This window comes from Podarcis muralis, chromosome 5 (assembly GCF_964188315.1).
Source record: "Podarcis muralis chromosome 5, rPodMur119.hap1.1, whole genome shotgun sequence".
Taxonomy (NCBI): Eukaryota; Metazoa; Chordata; class Lepidosauria; order Squamata; family Lacertidae; genus Podarcis; species Podarcis muralis.
In genome coordinates this window covers 26,910,174-26,924,827 of record NC_135659.1, presented here as the reverse complement: position 1 = coordinate 26,924,827, position 14,654 = coordinate 26,910,174, and the positions used below count along the sequence as shown (strand labels likewise).

Below are 14,654 nucleotides of genomic sequence, written 5' to 3'. Positions count from 1 at the left end.
TTAATAGGAAATGACTTCAATTACATTTCAGCTGTAGTTATATGTCCCATGTGCCATAGGATATATTTTATTCCCCCTCCCTGACACTGCAAACTTATGAGACCCTGGCCCAATTGGCATAGGAGGTCCAAATTTAGTTGGGCCAAAAAAGGAGAATATTTGGTGCATGGTGGGAAGGTCTGGGAAATTGCTTTGATCTAAATTGCCCAAATTGGGCATTTAAAAAAATAAATAAATTCCCAATGGGAAAACATTTTTCCAAATGGGAGGAAAATAATGTTTAAAAGAAAGAAAGAAAAAAGAAATGCAGAATGCATGGAAACATACCAGAGCATTTCTCCCATGCTAGCAAGAAACCCACAGACCTTGGCTAAATAGTAGTTCATCTGACTTCAGTTCCCTACCACCACTTTAGGATTACAGCCTCAGGCACTTTTAATTTATTCTTTATTCTTGTTTATTAAATCTCACCTTCCCACATATTAGTTCCTATGCCCAGTGCTTTTTTCTGGGGGGACACAGGGGTATGCATACTCCTAAACATTTTGTGAATCTAAGTTTGGCCTCATTGAGGGGCAGTATTTCAATATGAGAAGAAAAATGAGAGTACCCCTAAACATTTTTTAAAGAAAAAATAAAAGCACTGCCTATGCCAGTTCCAGGTCTGCAACTTGCAGACCTGTTTCAGGGCTCCATTTCCAGTCTTGCAACTTCCAAGCTTCTATACCTGAGCCATAGCTGTCAACTTTTCTCTTTTCTTGTGAGGAATCCTATTCAGAATAAGGGAATTTCCCTTAAAAAAAGGGAAAAGTTGACTGCTATGACCTGAGCATCTGCTCATTGTTAGAGTGAATTATTGTAAGTGCAAAGTACAGTGGTACCTCGTGTTACAGACGCTTCAGGTTACAGACTCCGTTAACCCAGAAATAGTACCTTTGGTTAAGAACTTTGCTTCGGGAGGAAACAGAAGAGAGTCATCCAACTCTGCTTTCTCTCGAAGCCCAGTCCTATAAACAGGGCTGCATGTAGCCTGAGCTAAAAATAAATTCTGCACGATTTCCATGTGAAGAATAGCTAGACTGTACAGATTGAACAAATATTGTACTTCTTATATGCATAACTTATTTTGCTTTTTTAACTTATTTTTTTTTGGCTTTGGTGGTAATGGAGATTGTAAACTATGCAGGTCATTGAATTCTTGCTCCCAGTTACTGGCAGGCCAATGGATTCTTGAGATTCCAGTAGAATTGCCTATATTCTTTAGTCCTATTCAGACTGTCCCAGTGTACAGTGAATACATGGAAGAGGAGTGAGTGGGACTGTTCCTTCTGGCCTCGCCTGTAGTGTTGCTCACCCTACTGGCCCAGCCCTTGAATTTAACCCATAAAGGGGAAGACCTCCTCCAGTGATGCAGTGGGTCAGTGGGTCTGGCTATTAACCAGAAGGTTGGCGGTGCAAGTCTACCCAGGAATGCTGTGGGCAGAATTTTTGCATTGCAGGGGGTTGGATTAGATGACACTTTGGGGTCCCTTATAGCACTAGAATCTATGATTCTAAGATCTGAAAAGCAACATCTGGGCACATACAGCTGTATGTGCTTTGGTGATCCATGTTATGGGAAACCCTAACCGTGCAGGAGTAGAAACTGCTTTTAGCTCCTACATGTGTTTAGCTTTATGTACATTGTTGTTCCTTTTCAGACCTTTGGTCCAAAGTACAAAGGTCATAGATTGGTGTATGTAGAATGTGGCAATGACAGGCCAAGGAAAGTGATTTTCAAGCCCTACTTTTTTAGGTCTTCATGTGTGAAGAAAGTCTGAAACTGGCTTGTCAATCACATCTGTGCAGCCATGAGCTTTAGAAACCGTAACATTGTGAGTGGAAGATTTTTATTTTATTTTTAGGATAGGTACATAGTTTGTGAACACTTCCTATATTTTAAATAATGTAATATGCTGTAATCTTTCAGAGAATAGCAATTATGTGTTCTTTCAGAATCGTACAAGTAGCCTTATGTCATGTGAACAACACACCTTATAGCACAGAAGCAATTACTACACAAGTACTGGACATGATAGAATATTAAAATCTGATGAAATTATTATTAGAGCTACAAATGACTTATTTGCATTTACAGATGAGTACTGCAGGTCTGTCCAAAAACTAGCTAGTTCAGTGATATTGTGAAGGAAATGGTGGGGCAGGGGAATACAAATACAGCATTGTCTGCATCTGTGTAGTAAACGTTTTTTGGAGTTCTTGGTAACGTGTCATGTGGCTAGTCCAGGGCTATTGGAGCATAGTGAGGAAAGAAGCATTTCAAGGTACTGAGTATTTTACTCCTTGTCTCACTATGGAAATATCATGTTTCAAATGTTCAGGAAGGTTGAGAAATGAAGATTGAAAAATGATGACTTGGCAGAAACAACAAAATTGATGACATTCCTTGGTAATAAATGGTCTGGATAGAAACATTACTCACCCTTTGTGCTCTCCAGCTCAACAGCTGAATGCCCTTCTCTGAAAGCCTCTTGTGATAACACGCTCTTTTAACTATCTCTAAATTATTAAAAAGGGTCTCAACTCAAACATAGAAGCAACAAACTGTATATTATAAACACATATCGTATTATTTATTGATTGGGCAGATGAGGCTCATCAACCTGGGAAGGCAGCCCATGTAGGAAGGAAAACTCTGATCCTAAACCTCCACTACTTTTGTGAGATACCTTTGGAAGAAGAAAAGGCTAAGGAGTAAACCCTATACAAATCCAGAGTGGAGTCCCTAAGATGGTTGGATGGTGTCTTGTATGCCTCCTTCCAGCAACTCCTGCAGCCAGGCTGGTGCCAAACATATTCCTCTGCTTTCCTTTGGACCACATCAGCAAGGACAAGGGTTGGGCTGGGGTCTTGTCATCTGAGCAGCCCAGGACTACCATACACACTGCCCAGGCTTGCACCCCAGGGGAGGTCACTTTGGTGTTGTTAACACAGCAGTTTGGCTTCACCCCTGGAGATGCACCCTGTTGTCTCTTGAGACAAATGGATGATTAACAACATTGATTTAAACCATTAGAATTAAAATTAAAGAACAATATGTGTTCCTTCTGATTGTATGCTGTGTCAATTGTAAATATTACTGCATTTGATGATAGGCATTACTGTGTCTGGGATTCAATTAAAGATACCGTAGATAGAACAGTGGTGTCCCTATATTTGTGCATGTGTAGAGAGCAGGTTGTGGAAAGTTCCTTATAGGTGCCAAACAGATATTGAGTTCTGTATGTGCAGGTTGTTCTCGGCAAAAGCAGTGCATCTGTGCTTCCATGTAGAACCACCACCACATCCATAGCTCTGTTGGTTTGCTCCACCTAAGGCACGAACCCTCCATTAAAAAATAAACAAGTCATTAATTAAAATAGTTATTGGCCCTCTTTCTCAGCAAAGCTCCCCCAAGATTGTTTTTCCTGCCCATTGACCTCAGTGAGGGGAAATTACTATACCAGTCTCAGTGCTGTTGTAGCTTCAAACCTTTGTAGGAGGCACATCAGGGGAAGGAGGCTTAGCAACCTGTGAATCCATAGCTGCTCCCAGAATGCCCCATTTTGACCCTCTGCACCAGTGGAACATTGCTGGTGGGGCATCCACACCCAGAAAAGTTTTTCCTGGCGCTCCAAGGTGTTTCCAATAGTGTAAGTGTCATCCTGCCAGTAGAGTGATGCTTCAGTGGCCTTTGGAAGGCTGTAGGGATTGTACTGTAATATTGTTGCTTTATTAAGGTGATATTGAAACAAGAGCCACATTTGTTTTTATTGATGTCTCAAAACTGAATGCAAAAAGTAAACACGTTTCTTAGATGCTGTACCCATCATTTCACATGTTGCTGTGTTTCGTAGCAACACCATACAAGCAGAGAGTACACTGTGTATTACTGTGAAATATTGGCTCGGCACACGGCCTACAGATTCTGAGAGACTTGGAGAACATACATATCTTACTCCTTGTTAAGCAGGAATATCAGTAAAAGAGTAAAATATGACCTCTCCTAATCCAATTTAGAATAATCAGTGTGAGGACTAGAGGGGGCAATTTTCTTTTACTATTCATCAGCAAGCAACTCTGCTTATTAACTGCCCAAAAGTATGTTAAAGAGTAACAAATCTGTGATTTGAGTTTGTATGTTAGGTTTTTCTTTAATTTGAGGTGTATCTACATATACAACTAGAAGCGGAAAGAACAGTCTTTTTTTACCCTTATGCTGCAATCCTGTGCACACATAATTGGGAGCAAGCCCTGCTGAACTTAATGGAATTTATTTCCAAATAAACATACATTGGATTGCATTGCTAACTGCCTTCTCTGACTCAGATTTGCTCCAGATTTTCTTTCTTTCCCTCCTTGTGTGTAACATTGTACTTTTCCAAATGATAAATGAATGGGAATGGGGTAATATAATGCAAAAGTGGTTTTAAAATTTGGTATTGGAATGTATTTTTTTCTTTTTACTGTTTACTGTTGCTATAGTGCTGAACTGTTAATTTATATGTTATGAATCAGCTGTGATGCAAGTGGTCTACTAAGTGAACAGAATGACATACAAGGAAGGTCATGTAGAATTTCAGTGAATACTTGCATCAGCAGAGTTTGCTTATGAACAGAATAGACATTAGACAAGAGATTTCCAAAGAAAAAACCCTTTGATTTATTTGAACAGCTGAAAATTATCATGAGGGTTTAGAATGATAAATACTGTAATACTTTATGCTAATTAGTGACGCTGATTTCTGGGATAGCACTGGATCCATTTTCAGATGCTTTTATAAAATATCCTTGTCTAATCAAATATGAATTTTGCATTATTAAAATCAGAGAAAGTGTTGAATTGATCATTATTTTTGTATTGCAGATTGCTTTGAAATATGATCCACAGATAGAGGAAGATCTCCGCAACTGGATTGAAGAAGTTACTGGCATGAGCATTGGAGCCAACTTTCAATTGGGTTTAAAGGATGGCATCATACTGTGCGAGTAAGCCACATCATGTTTTATTTCAGGCAGAGCTCTTTAGTGTCTAGGCCAGTAGCCAACTTTTTCAGAAATAAGATCCACATTTAATTCTAGGACACAGTGTGATTCCCCCCCCCCCCTATTATTATTTTACCAGATATACCCAAAGACGTACTAGGGTCCCTTGCACCCTTTGTAGAGAACTGTATCAGCACCACCCACCCCCATCACTTTACTGCAATAGCCATTGGCTGAGCCCTCCATCTCAACAAACAAGCAGGGAGCCAGGCAGGCAGGGTCTAGTTGGGTCCCCTGGGGAGAGGGGGCTTTGAGGGCTCCACACAAAAGTTGGGAGAAGTTAAAAGCCCCTGTCAGTAGTGAGCATGAAGACAGCAGTGGCAACACTAGTCATCCTGTCACCCCGCCCAATCTCAGTTTATTCTGAGGCAATTTTAATCCAAAAAACTTGCCTGTCATGCCTCTCACCTCACACAAGTAACTCTTTCCTCAAGTCGGAGCATTCGGGGGTGATTTCGCGCCCCTGGCAGGGTTCTGTTTCGCCATTCCCTGGATATGCCCACCTCTCTCTCTCTCTTTTAGAATTACAATATACAAAAGAGGGCAGGACTGCTATCTTTTAACAGGTGTATAGAACAGGTAATGTTGGAAGATGCAGCTGCCCTTGCATAAATAAAAGTTGCACCTACCAAAATATTTTCTACATGACTTTTAAAAATAAAAGAACACTGTTGTCCGTTATAACTGGCAACTCTTTCTCTCTGCCTTTTCTCTTCCTCTTAAAAAACAAAACACAAACAATAAATAGCACTGGTATCACTAGTGTGTCTTCTAAGCAACACTGAAAAGGGAATATACCAGAACCTTCCCTGCCAAAGAGCAATTAAAATCAGCATAAGAGCCAGCTAGATCAGGCCAATTGTCCATTTAGTGGAGCATTCTGTTCTTATGGTGGCCAACCAGATGTCTGTGGAAACCTGCAAGTAGGATCCAAGCAGAATAACACTCCCATCCTGTGGTTTCCAGTAAAATTACTAAGTGTTGCTAGGGGTGCCATATTTCAAAAAGTAAAATTCTTGACACCCACAAACTTGTTGGATCTTTTTATGGAAACCAATGTTGTTGAGCCTATCTAATCGTGTTTCTAAGGGCCTGTTCACATGTTAAGAAAGAGATCTGCCCTTGATACAAAAAGCAGCACATGAAGCGAGAAACAACATTCTTTGTCTTCTTCCCTTACTTCATTGTGCTCAGCTGCTTCAAGCAATTTTCCACCAGCCTAGCTCAAACTCCAGAAGTGAGCCAAGGGGAAAGCTGCTTAAAGCAACAGATTGCAATGAGATAGGGCAGAAAGGGTGAACGGGTTTGCTCACTCACACTGTTCCCCCCATGAATCACTCATTTCCATTTATGAGTGTATTTAAAAATTATAGGAATTTAAAATGTAACAAATTCATCACACAGGATGGCATGTTTTTCCTGACATTCTCATTTTCTTCCTCCTCGCCCCCCAAGCAGGACATTCAGATATGTGGCTCAAGTCCCTTCTAAAGTGGCTATACCAGCATGCCTATTATGCAAACTGCCTTCCAATAAGCTGTACGTACAAATAAAATATGCAGTCATACCTTGGATCCCAAATGCCCTGGAATTCGGACGTTTTGGCTCCCAAACCCAGAAGTGAATGTTCCTGTATATGAATGCTCTTTTGGAAGCCCAATGTCTGACGGGGCTTCTGCAGCTTCTGATTGGCTGCAGGAAGCTCCTGCAGCCAATCAGAAGTCACAATTTGGTTTTCGAACGTTTTGGAAGTTGAACAGACTTCCAGAATGGATTCCGTTCAACTTCCAAGGTACAACTATATATTGGTTTTTATCTGTGCATTAGTAGTGCTGTAATATGGAGATTAAAATTGGTGGTGGCTATGCAAAAAGAAAGGCAGTTTATTTACTTGATTGTTTTTTACAGGCTTATCAACAAACTTCACCCAGGATCAGTAAAGAAAATCAATCAATCCAAACTAAACTGGCATCAGGTAAACAAACTAATTTAAATACTGTATTCAAATAATATAGTGTCTCTCTCTGAAGGAGAGAGAAAATGCATGAATGAAAGCTTAATGACAGCTATTGTCACAGTGAGGCCTTCAACACCTTCGCCTTTACTGATTTATTTTTGAGGAAACAGCAATTGTTCACCTTGCAAGCATTAATGATTAAACAGTATAAAGCTTCTCTTTGTACTATTAGAATACCATTGAAAGTACCAAACCTGGTAATTTAATATTTATGGGAGTAGAATATTAAGAAACGAGACAATTATTGTAGAAACTAGAGAAGTGGTGGGTTTGATTACAACTTCATTAGGCTTGGTGAAATCTTTTTCTCTTCGCAAATGCCCTTCTATTCTGCCCCCCCCCCCCGTTACAGCTATATACACTTTTAAATTATTAATTGTCCAAGGAATCTGGTCCATTGTACTTGCTTTCCAAATAAATGACCCATAGAACTACAGGAACAAATGTAATTACCCATATTGCACAAATCAGGAAAGAATAAATGGGCAATACAAAATGAAATTGAAAATAGATACTGAGACAGGAAAGGTCATAGTAGAACACTTGCCTTCTTGAGAAACTTTGACTCTCACTGAAAACTGGATTTAAACAACTGCTGGCATACAGTAGGAAAACTAGAATAAAACTAGACCTGCCAGTTTGGCAGATCTGAACAAAGTAAAACAAAATTAAGGAGTTAAGAGTGTGCGTGCTAACCATCAGATCTTTATCGGCCTAGATTCTTTGCGGATTTCATTTATAGCTCAAAGGCAGGAAGCTTTTTCTTCAAGTGCTTAAAACAATCTTGAACCTATGAGTCCATCTCTGCATTGTGTGCATAATGGCACTTGGTACTTGGGCACCTTAGGAACCGCCTCCTTCCACGCTTCTCTCTGTACACTCCCAATCGTCATCTGGGCTCTGCTCCAAATCCTTCAGCCTCAGGAAGCAGGGCTGGTGTCTTGTCACCTAGGGACAGGGTATTTTATGTTGTGGCACCTACTATATTGAATGCCTTGCTGAATGATGTATGTAAGGCCCTATCACTATACTGCTTCTGGTAGCTGTTGAAGCTCTGACTCTTTAAATAAACTTTTGGTTAATTTTGTAATTTATGCTGGCTGAGTTCCATTTTACTTTTGTGTTGCTGAAATTTGTTAAAACGGACTGGGTATTATTAATGTTTGAATGTGTATTGGCATTTTTTAAAGATATTGTTTTATTCAGTTGTTATTATTGTTTAAGCCATCTTGAGTCTCCTTTGAGAAACAGGGGGAATAGAATTAAACCAAAAACCAAAAACATGCAAGCATGTGTAAGAAAATCCTGACAGCCACTTTAAAAAGAGAAGTAGGAATGAAAGGGGGAATTTTAGAGTGGAGAACAGGTCAGGTAAAGGTTTAAGCAACCCCAGTGGCTTGAAACCAATTACGAAGTGGCTTTCTTTATTTTTTAAAAAACTTCCAAGTTTATTACATACTTTCTCATACAGTATTTAGTTCTGCCTTATGTAACAATATCATCAAACACTAAGACCATCATGCATTTATTTAATTTCAGCTGGAGAACATTGGGAATTTTATAAAGGCCATACAACAATATGGCATGAAACCACATGATATATTTGAAGCAAATGATCTCTTTGAAAACGGAAATATGACCCAGGTTCAGACATCACTGGTGGCACTAGCAGGTCTGGTATGTACATAATGACATATGCAGTCCAGTGCATTACACTGATCTACTTGTCTAGCAGCTATATTGTATTACTCTTGGTAAAACCAAATATGAAGCTTGGCCTGCAGAAGTTGTGGGATGTTATCCATGCCTTCACCTCTGTTGCCAAGTAGCTCTTGAAACTATACAATCAATTATCCATTAATTCATGGGTAGGCAAACTAAGGCCTGGGGGCCAGATGTGGCCCAATTGCCTTCTAAATCCAGCCCACGGATGGTCCGTGAATCAGCGTGTAGAATGTGTCCTTTTATTTAAAATGCATCTCTGGGTTATTTGTGGGGCATAGGAATTCGTTCATCCCCCCCCCCCCCAATATAGTCTAGTCCACCACAAGGGTTGAGGGACAGTGAACTGCGCCCCTGCTGAAAAAGTTTGCTGACCCCTGCATTAATTGGTTTAAAATTGAACACGAAATTGTTAAATCAAGGACAACCAAAAGCAAGTGATATGAATGGTATTCCTGTATAAAATGTATATTAGAAATGCTGTTATTTTATTCTCCTCCTAGGCAAAAACCAAAGGCTTTCATACTACAATCGATATTGGTGTCAAATACGCAGAAAAGCAAGCAAGAAGTTTTGATGCAGGAAAACTGAAGGCTGGACAAAGTGTGATTGGTTTGCAGGTAAGCAGAAAAGTTGAAAGTTCACTAAGGCTGCAATCCTGTACACACATACCTGGGAGCAAGCCCCACTGAACTCAATGGGGCTTTCTGAGTCCATGGGATTGTGCTGTAAATCAGTATACACAGGAAAACTTTTTAAGGTGTAATGGACAATTATTTATGCTTAGTAAACAGCAGGAGTGGCTTTGAGCCACAGCAATAGCCTGCTGAGGCATTTGCTGCTGTTTACTTGGAGGGGCAAAGCCCTGGCAGAGCCAATCTGGCATTTCCTCTGGTGCATCTGCATAGCTCCAACCTCGCCATCACTTTGTCCCTCCAGGTAAGCAGCAACATGAAGAAGCTATATACATGAGGAAGAATAAGGTAGGTCACAGTAGAATTGCTCTATTTTAGTCCATCATAGATCTGGTTTACCTGTTAACATGAAAAGTGTGATTAACACGGCCTCTGTTATTCCTGTGCTACTCAGTAACGTGTGAATCTTCTGTTCATGTAATCAGTTGGATTGGCACTGTAATTACACAGCTGAAGTTACACATGTTACTGGTATGGTGTAGGAACACCTGGAGGCAATTTCTACCACACCACTCAATGTAATTTGTAGAGTAGAATACAGTCATGAAGATTTCAGGTTGGCTCTCTGTAACTAATCTTTGAACAACCCTCTCTGCAGTCACACATCATCTTAGTACTTTTTGTATTAAGATTTCAACTAAAAAGAAATATCTAAGAACATAAGATGAGGGTAACAAAGTTTTATATACTGCAACATTCTGCTTCCCACAGGGACCAAACGGATACACCTCCAAGGAGCCCAAACCAGGGCATAAAGGCACCCATTCTGTTGTTCCTTTGAAGTTAATATAGTTGACTCTAACACTACTCTAATAAACCCTTTGTTTTCTTTTCTGTAGTTTAGATGCAGGGATAAATGTATACAACTGATTCTTTCTTTTCCACCAGATTTCTGATCTATCTACTGTATCTATGATTCTAATTTAGCACCAGCCAACTTCATCTCAACTTGGAAGCTTCTAGAATTAGCATATATTTTAAATGGTGTTCCTTTCCAAATATGTTTGGTTTGCTTATTTACCTCTACAGTCCTTTTAAACTGTTCCTCAGTACACTCATTGCAAAATTCTTCCCTTTCTCTACCTCAAATCCCTGGAGCATTTACACACCTTTCCTTAATCCATTCTAGATGCATCCCACCTCCTACAAGTCTGTTTAAAAGCTATGCTACAACCTTTTCAATATTAAGCACCAGCAGTCTGGTTCCACTGCAGTTCAAAATTCTCCAGTGCCTGGAAAACTCAAACCTTTCCTTCCATCAACATCCTCCTATTGATACATGCCAGCTCTGGAAGAGGCTGCATTTCTGAAAAAAATATTGCCACAGAGATCTTTGATTACAACATGCCTAACAAACATTTCCCAAGGTTGTTGGTGTCAATGTGTACCATGACTGCTCTCCCATACTATTTAGACAATATGTGATGTCTGCAACCTTCAGACAAGTTAGGGAAGTCACTAAATAACATGTCCCCTCTTAAAGGATCATTTCCCACGCCCTGCCCTAAGAACTTCATTCTGCAGAAGAGCTGTTAGCTCTAGGAGCAGGATGCTCCTACCGTGTATTTGAAGGTCTCCTCTCTGTTTCTCTCACCTTCTAAGGTCTGCTATCTGAAGGAAACGGACTTATTCCCTGGGAACCAGGAACTCCCTGCACTGAGCACACCACCACAACTTATATATGTTACATTCTTCAATACACTGGCCTAGTATAGTACATTTACTTGTGGTAGTTCTCAATCAGAACTCCTTTCTTCAAGTGATCCTCATTCTCTTTATAGATGGGAACCAATAAATGTGCCAGCCAGGCAGGCATGACTGCCTATGGGACTAGGAGACATCTCTATGATCCAAAGATGCAAACTGATAAACCATTTGACCAGACAACAATAAGCCTGCAGATGGGTACTAACAAAGGGGCTAGTCAGGTAAGGAAAAGTTACTTTCATATTTAAGATATTTGTTTCTGCAGTCCTAAACTTTATCTTTCATTGTTTGGTATTTTATTTATTTTAAAATATTTCTAGACCAGCATTTTGCACTAGCTGCAGCTTCCACACCATTTCTGTGTGCATTAGAATAATGTAATCTGTAGCATTGGGGGGGGGGGGATAACCTTTTTTGATCCGTGGGCCAGATTCTTACCAGGATCTTCCTAAAGGGCCAATTATGATTGGTGGGTATAACTTTGAAAGTTGAGACTTCAGAGCATCTATGGCAGCAAGGTGCTGCTAAAAGGAAGCTTTTCTTCATTGTGGCAGCTGGTCCAATGTAATCCTCTTTGAAGCTTGGCAGGTTCAGGTACATGAGTTTCTTCTCATACCTAGATCAAACTGGATAGACCCCACATATCAGCTGATGTACAAGGTCAGCCCTGTTTAGCACTGGGTTCCAGTGCATGAGAGTTCCCTGAAACCAGCTCTCTCACACAGAGGTAAATCCTGGTTGGTCAAGATGTGCATCAGCTAATGTGTGGGAGCACAGTCTGCTTTACACATAGGACAGAAGCTGTGCGAGGGGGCTTTGCAGTTGCTGACAAACACAATTCAATGAGTACAGTGGTGCCTCGCAAGACGAAATTAATTCGTTCCGCAAGTTTTTTCTTCTTGCGAGTTTTTCGTCTTGCGAAGCACGGTTTCCCATAGGAATGCATTGAAAATCAATTAATGCGTTCCTATGGAGACCGCCTTCAGACCAGGTCCAGGGACAGTCTGTCCCCAGACCTCTTCTGAAGGCTGGCGGGGGGAGAAGGACTTTTCTCCCCACCGCCAGCCTTCAGAACAGCCTTCTGAAGGCTGGCGGTGGGAAGAAAAGCCCTTCTCCCGCCGCCAGCCTTCAGAAGAGTTCCCGCAGGGCTGCCTAGGCTGCGGATAGCAGCCTGCTGCCCCTCGCGTGGGGCAGACATTTGCAGCTTGGGGAGCCCTGCAGGACTTCCCCGCAGGGCTCTGCAAGCTGCGGATAGGGGTAGCAGGCTGCTATCTGCAGCTTGGAGAGCCCTGCGGGGAAGTCCTGCAGGGCTCCCCAAGCTGCAAATGTCTGCCCCGCGCGAAGGGCACTCTGCTTAAGAGCGCCCCTTGCGCGGGGCAGCATGCTGCTATCCGCAGCCTAGGCAGCCCTCCGGGAACTCTTCTGAAGGCTGGCGGGGGAGAAGGGCTTTTCTTCCCACCGCCAGCCTTCAGAACAGCCTTCTGAATGTTGGCGGTGGGGAGGAAAAACCCTCCTCCCACCGCAAGCCCCGGGAACAGAGGAGAAGCGCTGCGCGCCTTCTCCTCTGTCCCCGGACCTCCCACCACAAGCCTTCAGGACAGGTCTGGGAACAGAGGAGAAGGTGCGCTGCGCTTCCCCGCTGTCCCAGGAGATTTCCCTATGGGCTTTCGTCTTGCGAAGCAAGCCCATAGGGAAATTCGTCTTGCGAAGCCTCTAAAAATCGGAAAACCCTTTCGTCTTGCGGGTTTTTCGTTTAGCGAGGCATTCGTCTTGCGGGGTACCACTGTACTTCCTAACTACAAACTTGCTCCTTCAAGGGGAATGCAACCCTATTCAGAAAAGGCAATATGACCCATTTCCTGAACTTGAAACCTACTAACCCACAATAGATAACAACATATACTGGTGACATTGTGCTGCAAATTCCTAATAACTGCTCCTAACAGCTTCATATAGAAGTTAAATAGCTTTGGGGTAAGATGTAGCCTGCAGCTCAGAGTAATCAAAGAGGCTGTGAAATTCCTTACCCAGTTTATAATCACTTAGGATGCTCTTCATCCTTGCAATACACATACAAAATTGTGAAGATCCTCAGCATGCACCCATAGCTTCTTCCTAATGTGCTTTATTCTGATTTTTGTGATGGGATGAGGAGTCTGTTGCTTGCTGAATCTCACTTAGGAGACTTCCATGCTGAGTAGCTTAGTATCTGGAAAATGTTATGCACACGTGCATTCCTGCCATCACTCATTATTATTTTAAAAGTCCCAATGCTGTTCAAACTGCTTTAAACCCTTTGTTTTTAGGCAGGGATGCTTGCACCAGGTACAAGACGAGACATTTATGACCAGAAGCTCACATTACAACCCATGGACAACACCACTATTTCACTACAAATGGGCACCAACAAAGTGGCTTCCCAGAAAGGGATGAGCGTTTATGGGCTTGGACGGCAAGTATATGATCCAAAGTATTGTGCTGCACCAACAGAACCTGTCATTCATAATGGAAGTCAAGGAACAGGAACTAATGGGTCAGAAATCAGCGATAGCGATTATCAGGCAGAATATCCAGATGACTATCACGGCGAATACCAAGATGAATATCAGAGAGATTATCACGGTCAGTACAGTGACCAGGGCATTGATTATTAGATTTGCCTCAAAAGCTCAGTATTAGTTTATTATTTTATTCAGTAAAGAACGAAACTAGCCTTGTGGAATTGTTACCCGTCTTTACACATTATGCTTCATGTACCTAAGGAAATAATTGCCTTACATAACATTCCTTTTTCCTTTCTCTGCCCTTTCCTTCTCTAGTTGCCTTTAGTGCTGTAACAGTTGCAGTCTACAGCATAACAATAACTGCATATGAAGTAAAAAGGAATACTGTGAAAGGGGGAGTTCTCTTATACAGCCAAGTCTTTTAATAATAAAAACTATGCATTTTTTTACAACCTTGTTCTGAAATGAGCATTTTACATACTATATCAGCCCTTTCCTTTTTTAAAAATGTTTTTATTTACAGTTCCATTATGTGGAAAACTGTAAGACTTAATTGTGGACCATGCCACAAAAACTGAGGTTGTGGCTTATTACCTGCAAGATTTCTGTCTGTTCATAAGTACTTGCTTGCTAACCTCTAAACTCACAGTAGACATAATAAATGTGCATTTGTGATTGTGTGTGTTCCATTCCAATATCTAAATTGACCAAGCTTATAGAAAAAGAGCTGTCTTGCTTAAAAAGGGAGCTTGTATAAATTCTGAGCCCACAGAAGTCTCCATGTTTTGATGGTGCGTTGACTTTTATTTCCTGTGCCATAATGTATCCATGTAGAATTGCCTTTTCTTTGAATTGTATTTATTGCCACATTTCTCATCATAAACCGATCTTGTTGTATTTTTTATAAATAAATGTTTTCTTGGA

General features: G+C 41.1%; 1 protein-coding gene across 1 annotated transcript in view; it reads left to right on the top strand.

Moving 5' to 3' along the window:
- Positions 1–14,654, top strand: part of CNN3 (calponin 3) — a 28,165-nt gene extending 13,511 nt beyond the window's left edge. The window contains exons 2-7 of the mRNA XM_028732734.2: positions 4,907–5,028; positions 6,994–7,060; positions 8,642–8,779; positions 9,328–9,444; positions 11,301–11,447; positions 13,533–14,654. Of these exons, the coding sequence (XP_028588567.1) occupies positions 4,907–5,028; positions 6,994–7,060; positions 8,642–8,779; positions 9,328–9,444; positions 11,301–11,447; positions 13,533–13,880 (939 nt within the window). The 3' untranslated portion in view covers positions 13,881–14,654. The remainder of the gene's footprint in view (positions 1–4,906; positions 5,029–6,993; positions 7,061–8,641; positions 8,780–9,327; positions 9,445–11,300; positions 11,448–13,532) is intronic.